The 19,438-nt window shown below is 42.1% G+C and overlaps 1 protein-coding gene across 3 annotated transcripts in view; it reads left to right on the forward strand.

Annotated features, from left to right (window-relative positions):
* The window catches only part of TPK1 (thiamin pyrophosphokinase 1), a 503,356-nt gene that overhangs the window by 73,401 nt on the left and 410,517 nt on the right, over positions 1-19,438 (forward strand). For 2 of the 3 annotated variants that reach the window (XM_054019152.1, XM_054019151.1), the window contains exon 3: positions 9,504-9,578. The exons of the other annotated variant lie outside the window; for it this stretch is intronic. In XM_054019152.1, coding sequence (XP_053875127.1) covers positions 9,504-9,578 — 75 coding nt within the window. The remainder of the gene's footprint in view (positions 1-9,503; positions 9,579-19,438) is intronic. 3 annotated transcript variants of the gene reach the window in all.

Raw genomic sequence — 19,438 nt, forward strand, 5'->3', positions numbered from 1 at the left:
TGTCTGGCTGCTCAAAATCAGCAGCCAGGCATTCTGCCTCAGCAGTCCATCCCTGAGTAAACCATTTGCCCTTCCCTTCACAAATATTATACTGCGTATAACATGCGGCTATTACCATGGGAATATTTTCCTCATTCAGGTCTTACCTGCCATTTAGGCATCGCTGGCATGCCTTCAATCGGCCAAACGCACATTCAGCGGTCATTCTGCACCTACTCAGCCTGTTGTTGAACTGTTCCTTTCTGCTGTCTAGGTTTCCCGTGTATGGTTTCATGAGCCATGGCATTAAGGGGTATGCTGGGTCTCCCAGGATCACTATGGGCATTTCGACTTCCACTTCAGTGATCTTCTGGTCTGGAAAGAAAGTCCCTGCTTGCAGCTTTCTGTACAGGCCAGTGTTCCTAAAGATGTGTGTCATGCATCTTTCTGGACCACCCCACATTAATATCAGTGAAACGCCCATGGTGATCCACAAGCACCTGCAAAATAATGGAAAAGTTCTGATTGATGTACTCGGTCACAAGGTGGTCTGGTGCCAGAATTGGAATATGTGTGCCATGTATCGCCCTTCCGCAGTCAGGAAAGCCATCCACAATTTCATGCATGCTGCCAAGAATCATGGTCTTTTGCAGCAGGATGCAATTAATGGCCTTGCCCACTTGTGTTAGCATAGCCCCAACGGTCAACTTCCTCACTCCAAACTGGTTTGCGACTGAGCAGTAGCAGTCTGGAGTTGCCAGCTTCCACACTGCGATCTCCTCGCGCTTCTCCACTGAGAGGGCAACTCTCATTTGGGTGTCCTTGCACTGCAGGGCTGGGGCGAGCTCATCACACAGTTTCAGGAAGGTGGCTTTCCACATCAGAAAGTTCTGCAGCCACTGCTCGTCATTCCAGACTTGCATAATGATGTGATCCCACCACTCTGTGCTAGCTCCTCCGTGAATACCAAAAGCAATTTAATGTTGCTGCTTTCCATGTTGGACACCACGTCAGGCAACTGTGACTGCCGTTGCCTTTGTAACTTCAAGAATAACTCCACTGCCACTCGTGATGTGCTAGTGTGAGCTAGCAGAGTAGTAGAGAGCAATGTGGGATCCATTCCTGCAGATAGATATGGGGAAAGCAGAAAACAAGGGCCATTGAAAAATGCTGCGAACTGAAGACAGAAGCACATGGAATACTGCGACAGAAAGCAGTGCATCATGGGGCATTGAGCCTGGACCCATGATGCGCCTCAATCCCCTCCGCCTTCTCACAAGACCTAGCATCAGAAGGGGGAGAGCTACACTGTGGGATAGCTACCCACAGTGCACTGCTCTCATTGGTGATGCTAGTGCTGCAAGTGTGAACATGCTATGCCGCCAGTGGAAGACAATATGAACTCAGTTTTGTGAGATTCCTTTGTAACTCTTTGCAGTCTGCTTTGGACTTAACTATCTTGAGTAGTTTTGTATCATCTGCAAATTTTGCCACCTCATTGGTTACCCCTTTTTCCAGATCATTTATGGATATGTTAAACATTTCTGTCCCAGTACAGAGCCCTGGGGGACACTGCTATTTACCTCTTTTCATTCTGAAAACTGTCCATTTATACTTACCATATGTTTCCTATCTTTTAACCAGTTACTGATCCACGAGAGGACCTTCCCTCTTATCTTATGACAGATTCATAGATTCATAGATTATAGGACTGGAAGGGACCTCGAGAGGTCATCGAGTCCAGTCCCCTGCCCGCATGGCAGGACCAAATACTGTCTAGACCATCCCTGATAGACATTTATCTAACCTACTCTTAAATATCTCCAGAGACGGAGATTCCACAACCTCCCTAGGCAATTTGTTCCAGTGTTTAACCACCCTGACAGTTAGGAACTTTTTCCTAATGTCCAACCTAGACCTCCCTTGCTGCAGTTTAAACCCATTGTTTCTGGTTCTATCCTTAGAGGCTAAGGTGAACAAGTTCTCTCCCTCCTCCTTATGACACCCTTTGAGATACCTGAAAACTGCTATCATGTCCCCTCTCAGTCTTCTCTTTTCCAAACTAAACAAACCCAGTTCTTTCAGCCTTCCTTCATAGGTCATGTTCTCAAGACCTTTAATCATTCTTGTTGCTCTTCTTTGGACCCTTTCCAATTTCTCCACATCTTTTTTTAAAATGCGGCGCCCAGAACTGGACACAATACTCCAGCTGAGGCCTAACCAGAGCAGAGTAGAGCGGAAGAATGACTTCTCGTGTCTTGCTCACAACACACCTGTTAATGCATCCCAGAATCATGTTTGCTTTTTTTGCAACAGCATCACACTGTTGACTCATATTTAGCTTGTGGTCCACTATAACCCCTAGATCCCTTTCTGCCGTACTCCTTCCTAGACAGTCTTTTCCCATTCTGTATGTGTGAAACTGATTGTTCCTTCCTAAGTGGAGCACTTTGCATTTGTCTTTGTTAAACTTCATCCTGTTTAACTCAGACCATTTTTCCAATTTGTCCAGATCATTTTGAATTATGACCCTGTCCTCCAAAGTAGTTGCAATCCCTCCCAGTTTGGTATCATCCGCAAACTTAATAAGCGTACTTTCTATGCCAATATCTAAGTCGTTGATGAAGATATTGAACAGAGCCGGTCCCAAAACAGACCCCTGCGGAACCCCACTCGTTACGCCTTTCCAGCAGGATTGGGAACCATTAATAACAACTCTCTGAGTACGGTTATCCAGCCAGTTATGCACCCACCTTATAGTAGCCCCATCTATTTGTATTTGCCTAGTTTATCAATAAGAATATCATGCGAGACTGTATCAAATGCCTTACTAAAGTCTAGGTATACCACATCCACCGCTTCACCCTTATCCACAAGGCTCGTTATCCTATCAAAAAAAGCTATCAGATTGGTTTGACATGATTTGTTCTTCACAAATCCATGCTGGCTGTTCCCTATCACCTTACCACCTTCCAAGTGTTTGCAGATGATTTCCTTAATTACTTGCTCCATTATCTTCCCTGGCACAGAAGTTAAACTAACTGGTCTGTAGTTATCTGGGTTGTTTTTATTTCCCTTTTTATAGATGGGCACTATATTTGCCCTTTTCCAGTCTTCTGGAATCTCTCCCGTCTCCCATGACTTTCCAAAGATAATAGCTAGAGGCTCAGATACCTCCTCTATTAGCTCCTTGAGTATTCTAGGATGCATTTCATCAGGCCCGGGTGACTTGCAGGCATCTAACTTTTCTAAGTGATTTTTAACTTGTTCTTTTTTTATTTTATCCGCTAAACCTACCCCCTTCCCATTAGCATTCACTATGTTAGGCATTCCTTCAGACTTCTCGGTGAAGACCGAAACAAAGAAGTCATTAAGCATCTCTGCCATTTCCAAGTTTCCTGTTACTGTTTCTCCCTCTTCACTAAGCAGTGGGCCTACCCTGTCTTTGGTCTTCCTCTTGCTTCTAATGTATTGATAAAAAGTCTTCTTGTTTCCTTTTATTCCCGTAGCTAGTTTGAGCTCATTTTGTGCCTTTGCCTTTCTAATCTTGCCCCTGCATTCCTGTGTTGTTTGCCTATATTCATCCTTTGTAATCTGTCCTAGTTTCCATTTTTTATATGACTCCTTTTTATTTTTTAGATCGTGCAAGATCTCGTGGTTAAGCCAACGTGGTCTTTTGCCACATTTTCTATCTTTCCTAACCAGCGGAATAGCTTGCTTTTGGGCCCTTAGTAGTGTCCCTTTGAAAAACTGCCAACTCTCCTCAGTTGTTTTTCCCCTCAGTCTTGATTCCCATGGGACCTTACCTATCAGCTCTCTGAGCTTCCCAAAATCTGCCTTCCTGAAATCCATTGTCTCTATTTTGCTGTTCTCCCTTCTACCCTTCCTTAGAATTGCAAACTCTATGATTTCATGATCACTTTCACCCAGGCTGCCTTCTACTTTCACATTCTCAACGAGTTCCTCCCTATTTGTTAAAATCAAGTCTAGAACCGCTTCCCCCCTAGTAGCTTTTTCAACCTTCTGAAATAAAAAGTTGTCTCCAATGCAGTCCAAGAATTTGTTGGATAGTCTGTGCCCCGCTGTGTTATTTTCCCAACATATATCCGGATAGTTGAAGTCCCCCATCACCACCAAATCTTGGGCTTTGGATGATTTTGTTAGTTGCTTGAAAAAAGCCTCATCCACCTCTTCCACCTGGTTAGGTGGCCTGTAGTAGACTCCTAGCATGACATCTCCCTTGTTTTTTGCCCCTTTAAGCCTAACCCAGAGACTTCCGTCTCCTATGTCCATCTCTACCTCAGTCCAAGTGTGTACATTTTTAATATATAAGGCAACACCTCCTCCCTTTTTCCCCTGTCTATCCTTCCTGAGCAAGCTGTACCCATCCACACCAACATTCCAATCATGTGTATTATCCCACCAAGTTTCAGTGATGCCAACAATGTCATAGTTGTATTTATTTATTAGCACTTCCAGTTCTTCCTGCTTATTCCCCATACTTCTCGCATACTTCTCAGCATACTTTGTTTAAGAGTCTTTCATGAGGGGCACAGAAATCAGCCTGATTTGGACGTCCATCTATCTTGGTATGATCCAGATCCCTGAAATATCCTTTTACAGGGTGGGAGGAAATATTTTTATTTTTTTATATCTTATTTCCTTTTACTTTGCAACTTTCCGTTTAGACTCATACAGTATTTTGCTAGAAGGTAAAATTTCCTCTTTCCATGGAAATGAGCATCTCTCCTCCTTTTTCCTCTCCTCTTCCCCCCTTTAGAACACCACTCATCAGATCACTGGGAATGGTAAAGAAATGGTTGTTCTTCAGGCAAGCAATAAAATGTAAATATTATTGGTTGACAGGAGACCATTTGTATGGTTGAAGTTGCTCAGCCTTTGGATTCATACTTCAGTAGCACCCAGAGGCATGGCAATATCTTAGCACAACACATGCCCTATTGTATCTTACTGCTTACATCATTCCGCTAAGAACAAGCGTAGTACGTGTCTTCCCCAAAGGCCTTTTTATTTGATGTAATAAAGACTTTTTCTAGCCTCAAAACACACAGAAAAGAAACTCATAGTATGTAAGGTAATTTAAGATATTTTTCTGACACTCAAGGGAAATAAGGAAGGGATATATGTTATGGTAGATCTCAGACAAAGCTGATATTTAAAAATATATATGCTGATTTTGTGAGAGCCATATAGCCTGCTGACTGGTGTATAGCAAGGGACAATCTATAAAAAATGTATAATGATATTATAAATATTTATAGTGCACCTAGGTGAGTGTAAGATAATAGGGATAGGCCAGAAAGGCTTTTATAATAGTAAATTTGTGTCTCTCAAACACACTGGAATTCTTTTGAAAGAATTAAATAATGCATAGAGGCAAAATATTAGATATAATTTGTATAGAGAGATTCAAAAGTTGATTAAGTCATTTACAAGCAGCTACTAAGTAAACTCAGAGGAGGAGTAATACTGGGTAAGTGTTAGAAAGCAAAGAGGACAGATATGGGACCAATTTTCAGAATTGAAAGGGGTTAATAGTTAAGTGGGAGTATGCCGGGGTAAATACGATAATTGTTGTTTAACGTACTTGTTTGCAATCTAGAAAAGAGAGTGAATAGAAATCATACTTCGTTGTCGACATAAAAATTATCAGGTTATTCAAGACTAAGGATTGCAAGTTCCTTTAGGAAGACCTAACAAAACAGTGTGAGCCAAATGATCAGTTCTGCCTGAACTGTCTCCCCATGTTTATACCTGTAGTTTTATGGGTATAACTGACTGTGACACATTTGTGCACGTATAATAATTTGTGCCCAGAAACTATGCCCATAAATATGGAGGACAGTGTTTGAAAATGGTATGTACTGTCACAAAAAAGTGGGTAAGGATCTATAAGCAGCAAATAGGAAAACTTGGATATGATTGGAAATTAACAAACAAACATGTAGTTGGTTAAATAGATGGAGGTTTTTTAAAAATCAGAAGGCAAAACCAAAATTAGGAATCAAGTGTGAAATCCCACTGAATCAGTTTCCTGAGATTATGAAGGGAGTGGCATTGTCCTTTTGGTCCTTTTCTTTTTTGTGTATGCCATAAGGAGCAAAATAAACTGAGCAACTTACATTTTAAGCTTTATGTTGTATGCAAGTATTTATTTTTTTTACTCCTCACGCTACAGATGGCTTGATTTGTACAGTCTGCAAGAATAAAGTCCACAAGAAAAGTACATAATAAAAGACAGAATTGCACTAAAACTGTAAGAAGCTACGTGAGGGACCAACTCTCTCACTGTGCACCTCAGCAGCAATTGAGGTCAATACGTGTCCTCTCAGGAGAGATCTCCATATCAAGAGATTGCCGGCAAGTTATTTTCCCTGCTGGATCCTTGACTATGGGATTTTCTTCCCCTGTTCGTCCAGCACAGCCCAGTTTGGTTAACCTTCAGCTCGTACTAATTGTCTTCTTGAGTAATGGATGGACAGACAACCATGAGATAGATTCTTCTTAACTTATTAAGAGATTTTAAAGATGGAGACCTGGAAGTGGATTTTTTTCAAATGAGAAGCCAGTAGAGCGCATGGAGCAATGCTGTAGTTTACTCTTAACAATCTTTCTTGATTAGCAAGAGGGCTGCTGTAGATTGTACTAGCTGAAGTTTCTCTCTGGTCTTCACATTTATCAGAAATCTCCATTTTATTAATAGCCATTTTTAGTCAAGATTCTCAGTGAGTGTAAATTGTTGTAGCTCCAGTTTACACTTCACTATCAATTTATGCCTGCTGTGGATCTGGCCCTTTTTGGTTAGTTGTATATCAGTGCAATGAGCAATGTTGATGTTTGTGCTTGCTTTGGTGGCACAAATATTAAACTTTAGTAATTTTTCACTTGCTGTGGTTTGAAGCAGTAGTGGGCTACCTGCGGCCCTTGGGCTGCAGGTGGCCCATCAGAGTAATCTGATTGCGGGCCGCAAGACATTTTGTTGACGTTGACCATCCGCAGTCACGGCCCTCCGCAGCTCCCCGTGGCTGCGGTTCGCCGTTCCCGGCTGTATTGTTCCTATTTGTCTCTGTCAGTTCAAGTACAAGGTAAAAACACGTTCAAACTCAGGATGGAAGAGAGTTCCACACCCACCTCTCATTTATTTATTGTGGTCTCCTCAACTCTTCTCTGACCATATATATTTGGTGTTAGCTTCTACCCTACTGCAGATTGTAGAGGGAATGGGCAGAAGAGTAGAGCAACGTCAACAAAGTGCTGAAATGGGGAGCAGTCCTCATCACACTCAGCAGTTTAGGTTCTGCATAACACCACCCATCAGAACGTACTGTGATGAGGTAAAAGCCAAGACTGTAATGACACCCATGGTATATGTAAGTAAGTACAAGCCTACGACCCCCCAGTTCAGATGTTTGCAATAAAAGATAAGTGAGTATTGAGTCTTATGCTTTGCTGACCTCTCTTCTGATTGTCTTCTTCATTGAGTCAAGCAGGAGCCAGGCTACAGCTTCTCATTTATAGCAGAGCTATAGTGTGCTTATCTCAATAATGGCTTCCCCATTGGAGGTGAGCATGTGATTCTTCCAGCATATCATTCCAATGCCCCATCACAGCATATAATGATACTCATGTGAAAAGTTTTGTGTTTGTATATTCATGGTCTGATATGCCCTACAATAAGACTGATGTAGTTTTTAGTAGATTGCAGGTTGCTACCTGTCATGCACATTCATTTGTGGCTCAACTTATGCAACTCCTTCTTGTTTTGCCAAGATTTTCATGCACATTGCAGAGATTTTCTTCACCTTTATGTTTCCTCGTACTTCCGCACGACTCTTTCTTCTGCTCTACTAAATGTGTTCAGAGGCACGGAAGACCTTCTAGGGATAGATCATTTCTCCTTGCAATTACATTGGCTTCACATGATCAAATAGACTTCATTAACTTGATAGCTTAAGGAAATCAAGCTCCAGGTAATTAGGAAACGAAATAAATGCTATTCCCAGCATATGCAACCCTAAAAAGGCATGGGGGTTACGTTTGCTCCCTGGAGCCACAGTCTGGAATAGCAAGTATCCATTTATTTTAAAACTTTTGCATTTTGTGTGTTCATTTTTGTTGCTTGTGTTGGACAAAGTCTAAGGACGATGGGGCTTACAAGCCACTTCAGGCTGTGGAAATGCAGACTGGTTAGTTGCAGACTTGCAGGGCTGCATGTTGGTGATAGTCTGTTTCCAGGAGTGAGATTTAGGCGGTGGAATCACCATAACAGATCTCAGAGTAGCAGCCGTGTTAGTCTGTATCCGCAAAAAGAACAGGAGTACTTGTGGCACCTTAGAGACTTTTTTGCAAACATTGAATCTCTCTCCCCTTGTAAGTATTCTCACACTTATCAAACTGTCTGTACTGGGCTAGCTTGATTATCACTTCAAAAAAAAAATTTTCTCTTATTTAATTGGCCTCTCAGAGTTGGTAAGACAACTCCCACCTGTTCATGCTCTCTGTATGTGTGTATATATATATCTCCTCAATATATGTTCCACTCTATATGCATCCGAAGAAGTGGGCAGTAGCCCACGAAAGCTTATGCTCTAATAAATTTGTTAGTCTCTAAGGTGCCACAAGTACACATGATAAGACATATACTAAAAAGAATATGTTTTGGTAAAATAATTATATCTTGTCAAGTATGTTCCCTGTGTTGTTTTCTTCGATTGTACGCTCTTTGAGGCAGGGAACATCCCTTTGTTCTGAGTTTGTGCAGTGTCTAGCACAGTGGGGCCCTGATCCATGCCTGTAATGCTAATAAATAATTAACAGTAATGCTGAATAATGTAGCTGCAGTCTTTTCTCTCTCTCAGAACTCTTGGCTTGTATAACTTTTTTCACAGTGCTCCCTAAGTGTGTCAACAAACAGTTTAAAGGCAAAGTTCTTCCAGCTCTGCACAGCAAATCTTGACTGCCGTTATCCACTCTCCACACAGGTGCAGATGCTGTTGATGTCAACAGGAATACTGCATCTGAAAGGAGAGCAGTATACAATCTGATACAATCAGAGCCTAGATCTTCTGAGTAGATCTGAGAGGAGAACTTTACCTTGAGATAGCAACAGCTTCTGTTGTTAATAGAACACATGCACTCCCCAAAATGCTAATACCATTAAATGTCATGCACAGATGGCAACAGCAAGACAGAGGTTTGAACAAGAGAGCTGCACAGACATGGGGTCCTATTCAGGGGGCCCATTAGCAGAGAACTGTTATAAATGAAAAGGACTTGCTAAAATAACTACCAAGTAAAATGTTTCTAATGAATCTCTGGCTGCCTCTATATATCTGAAATGATGCAACCTAAGAAGAAGGGCAATTAGTGACGTGTGCTCCAAAGTTTCTAGCCTAACGTTAAATAGGAAGGGATGTTGGGTGCAAACAAAGCAAAAAAAATTAGGGGAGAAGTCAATTTACTTGTTAATGAGCACTATCATCTCTCTTTTTTTTTTTTTATAGGAAACCTGACATTTTGCCTTTTGATTCTTAATCAACCTTTGGACAAAGGTTACTTTCATCCTCTGTGGAGCAAAGGTAATAATAATTACATATATCTTCATTTGCTTATTTACTTAGCTGCTGCCCAGCTAATCTACCCTATGTCCATTGACTCTCAATGTGGCAATTTCCACTAACTAGAGCAACCACTGGGTGGGAATGTGAATCAGCAGAATACATTTCTTATTGTTGAGTGCAGCAAATGAGCGGATTAGTCAAATTCTGCATCTCTTATGCATTTCAGTGGGAACTTCATGGACTGGGAAGGGGTGCATGTATGTTCACTTATGTAAAATAAGACGGCAGCTTTTCAGAGGCATCCTCAGGAATGATGATGATTTTACTGAGAGAGTGCAGTAGATCAATGCTGCATTGATAACTTAGGAAGTGAACGTTCCTGATAGGTCGTCCGCAAAATGTGTTAGTTTTAATCAAAATCAAATGAACCATGTACAAAGATTTATAAAAAAATGAGGATTTTTTTCTGTTGGAAATGTGCACGTTGGGCATGTTTGCTTTGTTTAGTAAACGTAGAGCTAATCATCTCTGGCATGATTGCTGTAATGCTACTAATATTTTGTAGGGATTTTTTTTTAGAAATTTTTACATGCTTTAAGCTGTTCATTTTTTCAGTGGAGAAGCTCAGTCTTTCAGAAGGTTGCTAGGAATTCTTGCCTAAAATATTCTTAAAATGCTGCAGCACAGAGACAGAAACCTAATTTCCAATATTCATTCATGGAGTTACTCTTACTTGCTACGAACGGAGCTTGACTTAAAGAGATGCTGTCAGTTTGAATATTTTTAATTGACCAATTTAAAAAAAGAATCTAGCTTCTGATAAAGCACTGGGGCAGTGTGTAACCTGTTAACAAGTTTGGAATCCTGCAGAAAGAGTCCTGCTGACTTATTGTGGCTGGTGCGAATTGTTAATTCTACCTTGGACATGAGGAAGGGTGAGAGAGGCTCCATGGTTGTAGGAAACTAGGGTATGAGACAGAGAAGTCTCTTCAGAGGAATAGCCATGCTGAGGGAGAGGTTTATGTGTTGCTATTATTTGAGTTACTGTTAAAGCCAAACCCCAGGAAGTGGATTAATTTTGAACTGAAACCTGTGGGGCTTTTTAGGTGGAAATATCCCCTTGCAGAAATTCCCTCACTGAACCTCGATAGGGTCTGTCTCCAAAAGTGATGGCTCCCAGAGGTTTCACAGAAGGCCATGGCCGTCTCTGCAGAGGCCTTGTACCCCTGCACCAGTTTTGGCCCCAAGCAGTTCCTCACCTCCTTGGCAGGATGGCTACAATGTACAGGTGTCCTGAGGGAGGGTGGTGCTCTGTGGAAAGGATAATGATACAGTCTGGGAAGAAACTTTGGTTATAAAATTTCCAGGGCATGGAATATTTCTGACTTTGTAGTTATATAGCACCAAGGAAAGTGAGGCCTTTATCATAATCGGGTCCTCTGGGCTCTACCATAATTTAAAAATGAATAAGAATAACTGATCATCTCAGGAGCTAAAGCTCTTGTCGGGGCCCAGGTCACTTGCTGTCCTAATTACTGCATCTTTTTCCTCTCTGCCTTCCTGTAGCCTGCATTGTCCCATTTCAGTCTAGTCAGAATGCCACTGCTTAGATCATCTTTTCTACTCACCGCATCACTTTTCTTAATCCTTCCAGTTGCTCCCCCTTTTCCACAACAAAGCACAAGCTTCTTTGTTGGTATCCTAAAGTCCTTTACCAGCTGGGCTGCTCCTTTCTTATCTACTTCTATGAATTCTTGTGTTGCTTTTGACCATGCAATTGTCTCTTTCTCCCATAAACTATATACCAGACATGCCAACAATTGCCTTCTGATGATATTGCAATACCCTGACCCTATTGCTTGTATGCTGTATTCTGCTATACCTTTCCTTTGGTCTGTTCTTCGATATTTAAGTCCTGCTCCTGCAATCAGATCTGTGTGTGGTGACTCTTAGACCTGCACAGGACCTCTGCAGGATGGGAACATTAGACTGTAAGCTCTAGGGACAGGGACACTTTTTACTGTAAGAACGGCCATCCTGGGTCAGACCCAAAGGTCCATCTAGCCCAGTATCCTATCTTCCAACAGTGGTCAATGCCAAGTGTGTCAGAGGGAATGAACAGAACAGGTAATCATCAAGTGATCCATCCCCTGTTGCCCATTCCCAGCTTCTGGCAAAGAGGCGAGGGACACCATCGCTGCCCATCCTGGCTAATAGCCAGCGGTGGGCCTAAACTCCATGAATTTATCTAGTTCTTTTCTGAACCCTGTTATAGTCTAGGCCTTCACAACATCCTCTGGCAGAGCATTCCACAGGTTGACTGTGCGTTGTATGAAGAAATACTTCCTGTGCTACATTACAATGATGGGAGTGAAATAACAACTTGAATACTATTTAATACAATGAGGGACAGAGCGTAGCACAATGTGACCCAGTCCTCTTAGGGCTACTGCAATGAAAATAACAATTACTCCTACTAGGAAGGATGAAATTTTCAAAAGTGTCTAAGTGAATTAGGAGCACAATTCCCATTAGATAGCCAATAGGACTTGTTCTCATAAGTCACTTAGAATCTATTCAAAATACCACTCTGTGACTACAGGAGAAACAGAGAACCGACTGTACACAACGCGCTGTCAAATCCACAACGTGAAAAATAAAGGAGAGATCCTGGAGAAAAATATTTTTTTGACTAACTTCTTTCAGTTACAGCAGTCTTTGGTGTTGCAGCAGGTACAAAGTGTTCAGACAGAAATGTTATTTTCAAGTGGATGGTGTCCCTTTAACAAGATAACTTGTTTCATTAGTCCTATCATCTCAGCAATAGGTGAGAACAAAGGTGAGAGGTGATCTACACATTTTGCTCTGTCCCAAGTTTATCGAGTCATGTGGATAAATTTGGACGTTCTGGGCTAAATCCATCCCTGGTGTAACTTCGCTTGACCTCAAGAATCAGTTGTTACAGCTAATTAGCCTCTGTTTTATTTCTGACTTTCTTGGCAGTTATTTTTACTGACATAATTTGCAAAGAACTACTTCAAATTGTATAGGTTTGAATAAAGTTATTTCCAGTCTCTGCTTTGTGAAGGCCACTATAATGTGATTTCTGCGCTTAATTAGCCCTTTTTTGGGAATAAATATAGCAACATTCACCACTCTACCCCCATGAGATCTTCCAATTTCTGGTAGTAGGATACTGTGGACCAGAGATCAGTACCACTTCCTTCTGTTGATAGTTCTTCAGTCATGCTGTACATGGATCTTTGCCTTCATAAGAAACTTCACCAACCTCTGCAGCTTCCAGTATCAATATTGCTTCTCACTTAAAATACCATATCAGTCTGTACTTTACTACTGCTGGTCTACAGATGGTGTGAAAAAATGGTAACACTTGAAATATAATATGTCTACAAAAGGATGGATTCTGGATTTAAAGACTGAAGCAGTCTCCACGTTAATTCAGAACCCAAGGAAGCCCAGACTTTGGACACCAAAACCACAAAGGCCATCTGGAAGGTACAATAAGTTTCTAAAAGACCAATTTTTCTCATTAATGTAGGTCACTTATGCTGGATTTTTCCAAAAGTGATTAGCAATTTTGAATGCCTTAATTTTTGCATGCCTAACGTCTGAGACAACTTGAAAGGGATCTGATTTTTCAGAAAGTGCTGAACATCTGCCTTCTGAAAAGTATCTCAAGTTGGGCACCTGAATTTGAGGCACCAGGAGTTGCTTCTCACTTTTGAAAATGTTGCCCGTATAATCTCTCATATCCTAATGCTCTGGCATTGTCCGTGTGCCCTCACTTGGTGGCAGAATGCTAAATAATTGTGCATTCAGAATCCTCTCCATGGCTGAAAGATTAATGATGAAAACTATAAAGAGCAGCAGTTATGCACTGAAAAAATAGGGTTATTATTTAAAGAGTTAGAATAATATGTTAGCATTCTACAGGGATTTGATAAAATTCTCATACAGTATTGTATTTCTAGAAATGTTAGGCTGTGCTGTTAAATAGTCTCTTTAAGTTTGTGAATGGGGAAAGATGTATTACAGAAGTGTTCTTCCTTAGATTCTCTCCTGCTCCAAATTGGGTGGGCTTGTATCCAAGGATTTATTAGTAAAATCTGGTTGCAGGTTTGAACGTTGGTTAATCGAGTCCTGTTTCTAGGCTGTTGACAGATGTTATGTCTGTGCCTTGTGTAAGAAAGGCATGGTTGTGGTTATCTTGCTGATCCGTTGATACTCCATAACATTAGCTGCTGTCCATTCCTGAAGCAGGTTTTGACTTCATCAGAAAATAAAGGCTGTCACAGAAGGTTATAAATCAGGCAGAACAGCTCAAGTTCTTATTTTCTTCTAAATATTAGGCACTCTTGCTACAAAATATCCTTCAGCCCCTGTATTGAAATATATTACCAGCACACTCTCCGAGCACTGGGGCTGGCCAAACCTTGACTGTGAGCTGCATATTCAGTGGTGATTAGGCACTACTGGTACTGGGCACATGCTGAGTAAGCAGCTGAATGGATCAGGACTTCCTGAGTGGGGAATTGTGGAGTGTAATTTTGTAGTCTGTGTTATGGAGGAGTTTAGACTAGATGACCATAATGGTTCCTTCTGGTTTAGAATCTATGAATGTGTGGGTGAGGCTAATCTCAACTTCCTCCTAAAACTGGCCAGCAGAATTCCTTGCCTTCTGGGAGCACTCCCTAGGTATGGATAGCAGGAGGAAGGTTCCCTCTGTAGGAATTTGAGATCTAGCTGGGTTTTGTTATGCTTCCTGCCAGCAATTTCCTTCTTACCTCCCAAAATGATCCACAGGTATATTATGAGAGTTCTGATCACGGATAAGAAGTAAAAGCAAGAAAAAGAGATGAACAGCTTGAGGAGAAGACCACCGGGGGTTAGAAACTAGACTCTGCTCTACAGCCAAAACAGGAGAAATCTTACAAAGGCCTTTCCACTATCAAAATCACGATCAGATTTAGAGCTAAATGTGAGCCAGCTTATCTATCTTGGTCAGATGGGGTGCAGTAGCACCCAGTGGCTTGAAGTGGTTTCCATCATATACAGCAGTGACTCTCAAACTTGTTTACTGGTGACCCCTTTCACATAGGAAGCCTCTGAGTGCGACCCCCCCTTATAAATTCAAAACACTTGTTTATATATTTAACATCATTATAAATGCTGGAGGCAAAGCAGGGTTTGGGGTGGAGGTTGACAGCTCATGACCCCCCATGTAATAGCCTTGTGACCCCTTGAGGGGTCCCAACCCCCAGTTTGAGAACCCCTGATATACAAGGTTAACGGTTTTGTTCAATGGCTTTCAGCAACCCCCATTATAAAAATTGTGCCAATGCAACTGCTGGTCAGTCTTATTCAGTATTGAACTATGATAGGGCAGCTATTGACTGGAGTAGGTTATCACTGGAAGCTGTTTAATAACGACACATTACTTCTTTTTTTGAGTAATTTGTGTTATTGATGACTCATTATTTACCGCTTACAAAAACTCTTGCAAGGAAAAAGTTAGAAGCATATATTATGTATCACAGTGCAGGTTGTCTGCAAATACCATATAACATGTCATGTTCCATATGCTTTTGTCTGTAATATACTCAACGATTTATTTTTTTAAATCTGAGGTTGAGGCTGAAAATCTAGGTTATTCTCCCCTGTGACTGCTATCTTTTCCTTCATTGCCTCAATTTATCATGATGAAAAGAGTTGGAGCAATTCACCTAAGCCTTTGAAATTATTAAATACATACATATATTCAGTTGCTCTGTTACTAGTCTGCAATGAACTTGCTGTGTTGGCATATGCTGTACTCTCTCCTCACCTTTTATTTTCATCATTTCCAGCTGAACATACTTCTAATACATTTCAAATTTGTACCAGACCCAGAATTGGCAGCTGGCATAAAACTTAAGAGAATTTAGAGCAGCTACTATTAATAAATAGGAAAATGTTCATAAAATGGTGATTGGAATGTCACATGGACTTATGTGCTTTATTGCAATTTCATGCAGGCATCCGGACTAGCAGTAACTCCTACTGCTGGCCTCAGCAAAACTTCTTCATCCTTTCTGAGGTGATGCTAGGCACCTGATAAGTCAACAATGGAGTATATTTTTCCTTTTGAAAAATTTAAATCAAATCAAGAATATAATTTCTTTTTCATGTTTAGTAATTTAAGTTCACCATTCTATACACTTGCTATAGATTTAAAACTTTAATATTTTCCAAGTATAGAAGGCTTGATGTTGGACTTCATGCAGTGAGTTAATTTTCTTTAACTACAGGAGTCTGAGCAGAGTTATCAGCTTGCTTGAGTGTATGGGCTTGAGAATGTACTACTATAAGTAAGAAAAGGTGGTCAAGGTTAGCATGGGCTATTACTGCACATTAAACTTGAAAACAAAACAACAACAATGGTCAGATCCTTGGTAATACAGCATTTTACATCAGCTGAGGCTCTGTCCCAAGAGTTTCCATTCCCAAATGGCCAAATCAAGAAAATTAACTCTACCACGTTCCCAGTAGTGAACTCAGAGGTTTACATTTCTTTTCATAAAGATGAGAGGCTTCAAAGGTTAGAGTCACAGCAAATGCCTCCTGCTCAGAAGTGCAGACACTCAGCACTTTGAAAATCATAACTCAGGTGACTTAGGTTGCACATTCTAAAACTGAGCTATCCAAAACTAGTGGACACTTGAAAATGAAGGTCTAATTTGGTTTGCCCAAGGTTACTTGGTAAGTCATTGGTAAAGTTAAGCACAGAATGCAAGTCCCTTGACTTTGTTTCAGGCTGTAACCACCGTTCAGTCTTGTTTCCCTTAATATGTAGGATCGAATAAAGTCCTTAGCTAGTAACTGTGGTAGATGGCCATTAGACTGTAAGCTTTGTGTTGTTTTTAGTTCTGCACAATTTCGGCAACTGGAAATGCTGAGATCTAAGAGGAGATTTTGTTTGTTTAAAGAATTGCAGATTTGTTGTGTTTTTTTTTTTTTTTTAATGGAAGAATGATGAATAATAAAGAACTCCCTTTGTGGTGCTTTGAAAAGCTAAACCCTGCTGAGCTTTAGTTCAGAGTAACAGAACAATAGAGAATTGCTTTGAAGTACTAAGGAAAAGCCTAACAGCTGATTAGAGCAGAAGGGAAAAAAAAATAGTGGAGGGAGGCTATTACAATGCTTTTTACTACTGAGCTGGGATGCAAATCCCATTAGGGAACTTCTGTTGTCAAAAGTTTTGCTGTGTAGAAGCCTTTGATAGCATCCTACTATATATCCTGTTGCCATCACATTTTCGGACAATATTTAAAACATGAAGCTTCAGAAACTATTACCAAGAGGAAAGTTCAGAGCGCCCAGTACAAAGATGGAAGGGATGAGCAGCTAAAAAAAGAATATAACCAGCAAGTGCTTTGGCTGCAGAGCTGTGGCATGGGAAGCAAAGGGCCAGGAGTAAGTATACAGAATTGGCACAGATGAGCTGAGAGAAAGGAGAGAGTTCTTCACTTAAAATATCCATTGCATTTTCACTGGCATTACACTTAGAACTGACCTGCCTGCTGTAACCATAGCCATCTAGAAGGGAATTATGTTCATCAAGGCAAAACAACCTCAGAATAAAGGGAGGGAGAGGAGCGGTGAGGTGAGGGGCTAGCTGGCCGGGAGAACTCTACTGCCAGACTGAAGAACAGATAGTGTGGGGAGTTATGCGGCTGTGGACAATGAAGCAGAGGGAGGCAGTCCATAGGCTGATGGCAGTGGGATTGCCTATTTTAAGGGATGCTCCTCATTCAATGACTAATGTCCATGAATTAGGTCAGTAACAAACAACAAAGAAACAATTGAGCAGATAAAACCTATGATTTCAAGCAATAATGATGCAAAGGATCAGCTGCTGGAGTTAGACCTGGTTGAAAAGAGGGGCATAATTTGTGAAAATACTTACAAACATTGCATGCTATTTTTTCACTAAAATTCAAAATTTTGTCAAGTTTTTGCTGAACTTGTGAATCTTAAATTTTTGACTGATACATGTATGAATCATGACACAACTCCATGCTCTGGGTGTCCCTAATCTAACTGCCAGAGGTTGGGACTGGACAACATAGGATGGATCACTCGACAATTGCCCTGTTCTATTCATTCCCTCTGAAGCACCTGGCATTGGCCACTGTCAGAAGACAGGATACTGGGGTAGATGGACCATTGGTCTGACCCAATATGGCCGTTGTTATGTTCTTTTTAATGTTTTATTGACAAAACATTGTGAAGTGCCATCCTTTTAAAAATAGCTTTGTCATGCAATTTGCATGCCGTTGTCCTTTACTTCTTTGAAATGCAGATGATCATCCTACATAGGGGGAAGTCAGCAGGTAGAGGGAGAGGAGAGAATACAGTGGAAAAGTGAGATGGTAGAAGTAAAGATCAGGAGACTGGGGAAGAAAGCAGGAGTGAGAGTGGATGAGAAGAGAGAAGAGCTTATTGGGGAGTTCATGAATGCTCACATAAGGAGAGGTCACTTTATGTGCATTGAAAAAGTTGTGCCGTGTTCTGGAGGAGGTTTCCACATTTTAGTGACGCATCAGATAGTTGGGATCTAACTAGGCATCCACTTGCTACTTCACTCCATCTTGACAGTCCAGGGTTTGAGGGGTTGCTCTTCAGGAGTAAATACCTATCAAGAATATTGTTTTTGTAGGCCAGGGGTTGGCAACCTTTCAGAAGTGGGGCGCTGAGTCTTCATTTATTCACTCTAATTTAAGGTTTCACGTGCCGGTAATACATTTTAATGTTTTTAGAAGGGGTCTCTCTCTCTGTAAGTTTATAAACTATTGTATGTAAAGTAAACAAGTTTTTAAAAATGTTTAAGAAACTTCATTTAAAATTAAATTAAAATGCAGATCTTATCAGTTTAGTGCAGTGGTTCTTAACCTGGGGTGCACGCACCCCGTGGGGCAGGGCCGGTGCAAGGATATTTTGCTCCCTAGGCAAAACTTCCACCTTGCGCCCCCCCCCCCCCCCCTGCACATTGGTTCATTCAAATACCAATGAGCATTTATAGACCCAGGGGCCAGCTGTGCCCAGGGGCTGCTCCCCAGACCAGGTTCCCCCCTCCCTGCCCCCTGAACTACCCTGGAGAGTGCACAGCCCCCCCGCGAGCCCTCCCCTCCTCACCCCGGTGGCCCCCACCCCGAGTGCACTCACTGGCTTTGCCGGGTTTGGGCCGCTGCAGCAGCTCGGCAGGGAGGAGCCGCCTTCCAGAGGCACCGGAGAGCCAGAGCGTCAGCTTGCGGCAGCAGCGAGCCCCAGCCATTGAGGAGCCGGCGCAGTGCAGGGGGGAAGCAGCCCTGCAAAGGCGGCGGCGCCGCTAGCAGGGAGCAGCCGCCCTCCTGCCCAGGCTGTGGTGCAGTGCCCCCCTGGGGGCTCCTGCAGGCTGCAGTGGATGTATATGGGCGCCAGCCCCTATGCGCCCTCCCCCCCCCCTCCGGCTCCCTCCTCGTCTAGGTTTACCATATTTCAATAATCAAAAAAGAGGGGAGAGCCCTGCCCTAGCCCCACCCCCATCCATTCCCTCCCACTTCCCACCCCGACTGCCCCCATCAGAACCCCCAAGCCCCCTCCGCTCCTTGGCCTCTGACTGCCCCCTCCTGAAACCCCTGCCCCTAACTGCCCCCCAGAACCCTACTCCCTACCTAAGCCTCCCTGTTCCTTGTCCCCTGTCTTCTCATGAGACCCTCCCCACCCTAACTGCCCCCATAGGACCCTACCCCTACCTATCCACACCCCCACCCCCAGACAGACCCCTGGGATTCCCACACCCCATCCAACCACTCCCCACCCCCTGACAGGACCCCCAG

This window comes from Malaclemys terrapin, chromosome 2 (genome assembly GCF_027887155.1).
Source record: "Malaclemys terrapin pileata isolate rMalTer1 chromosome 2, rMalTer1.hap1, whole genome shotgun sequence".
Lineage (NCBI taxonomy): Eukaryota > Metazoa > Chordata > Testudines > Emydidae > Malaclemys > Malaclemys terrapin.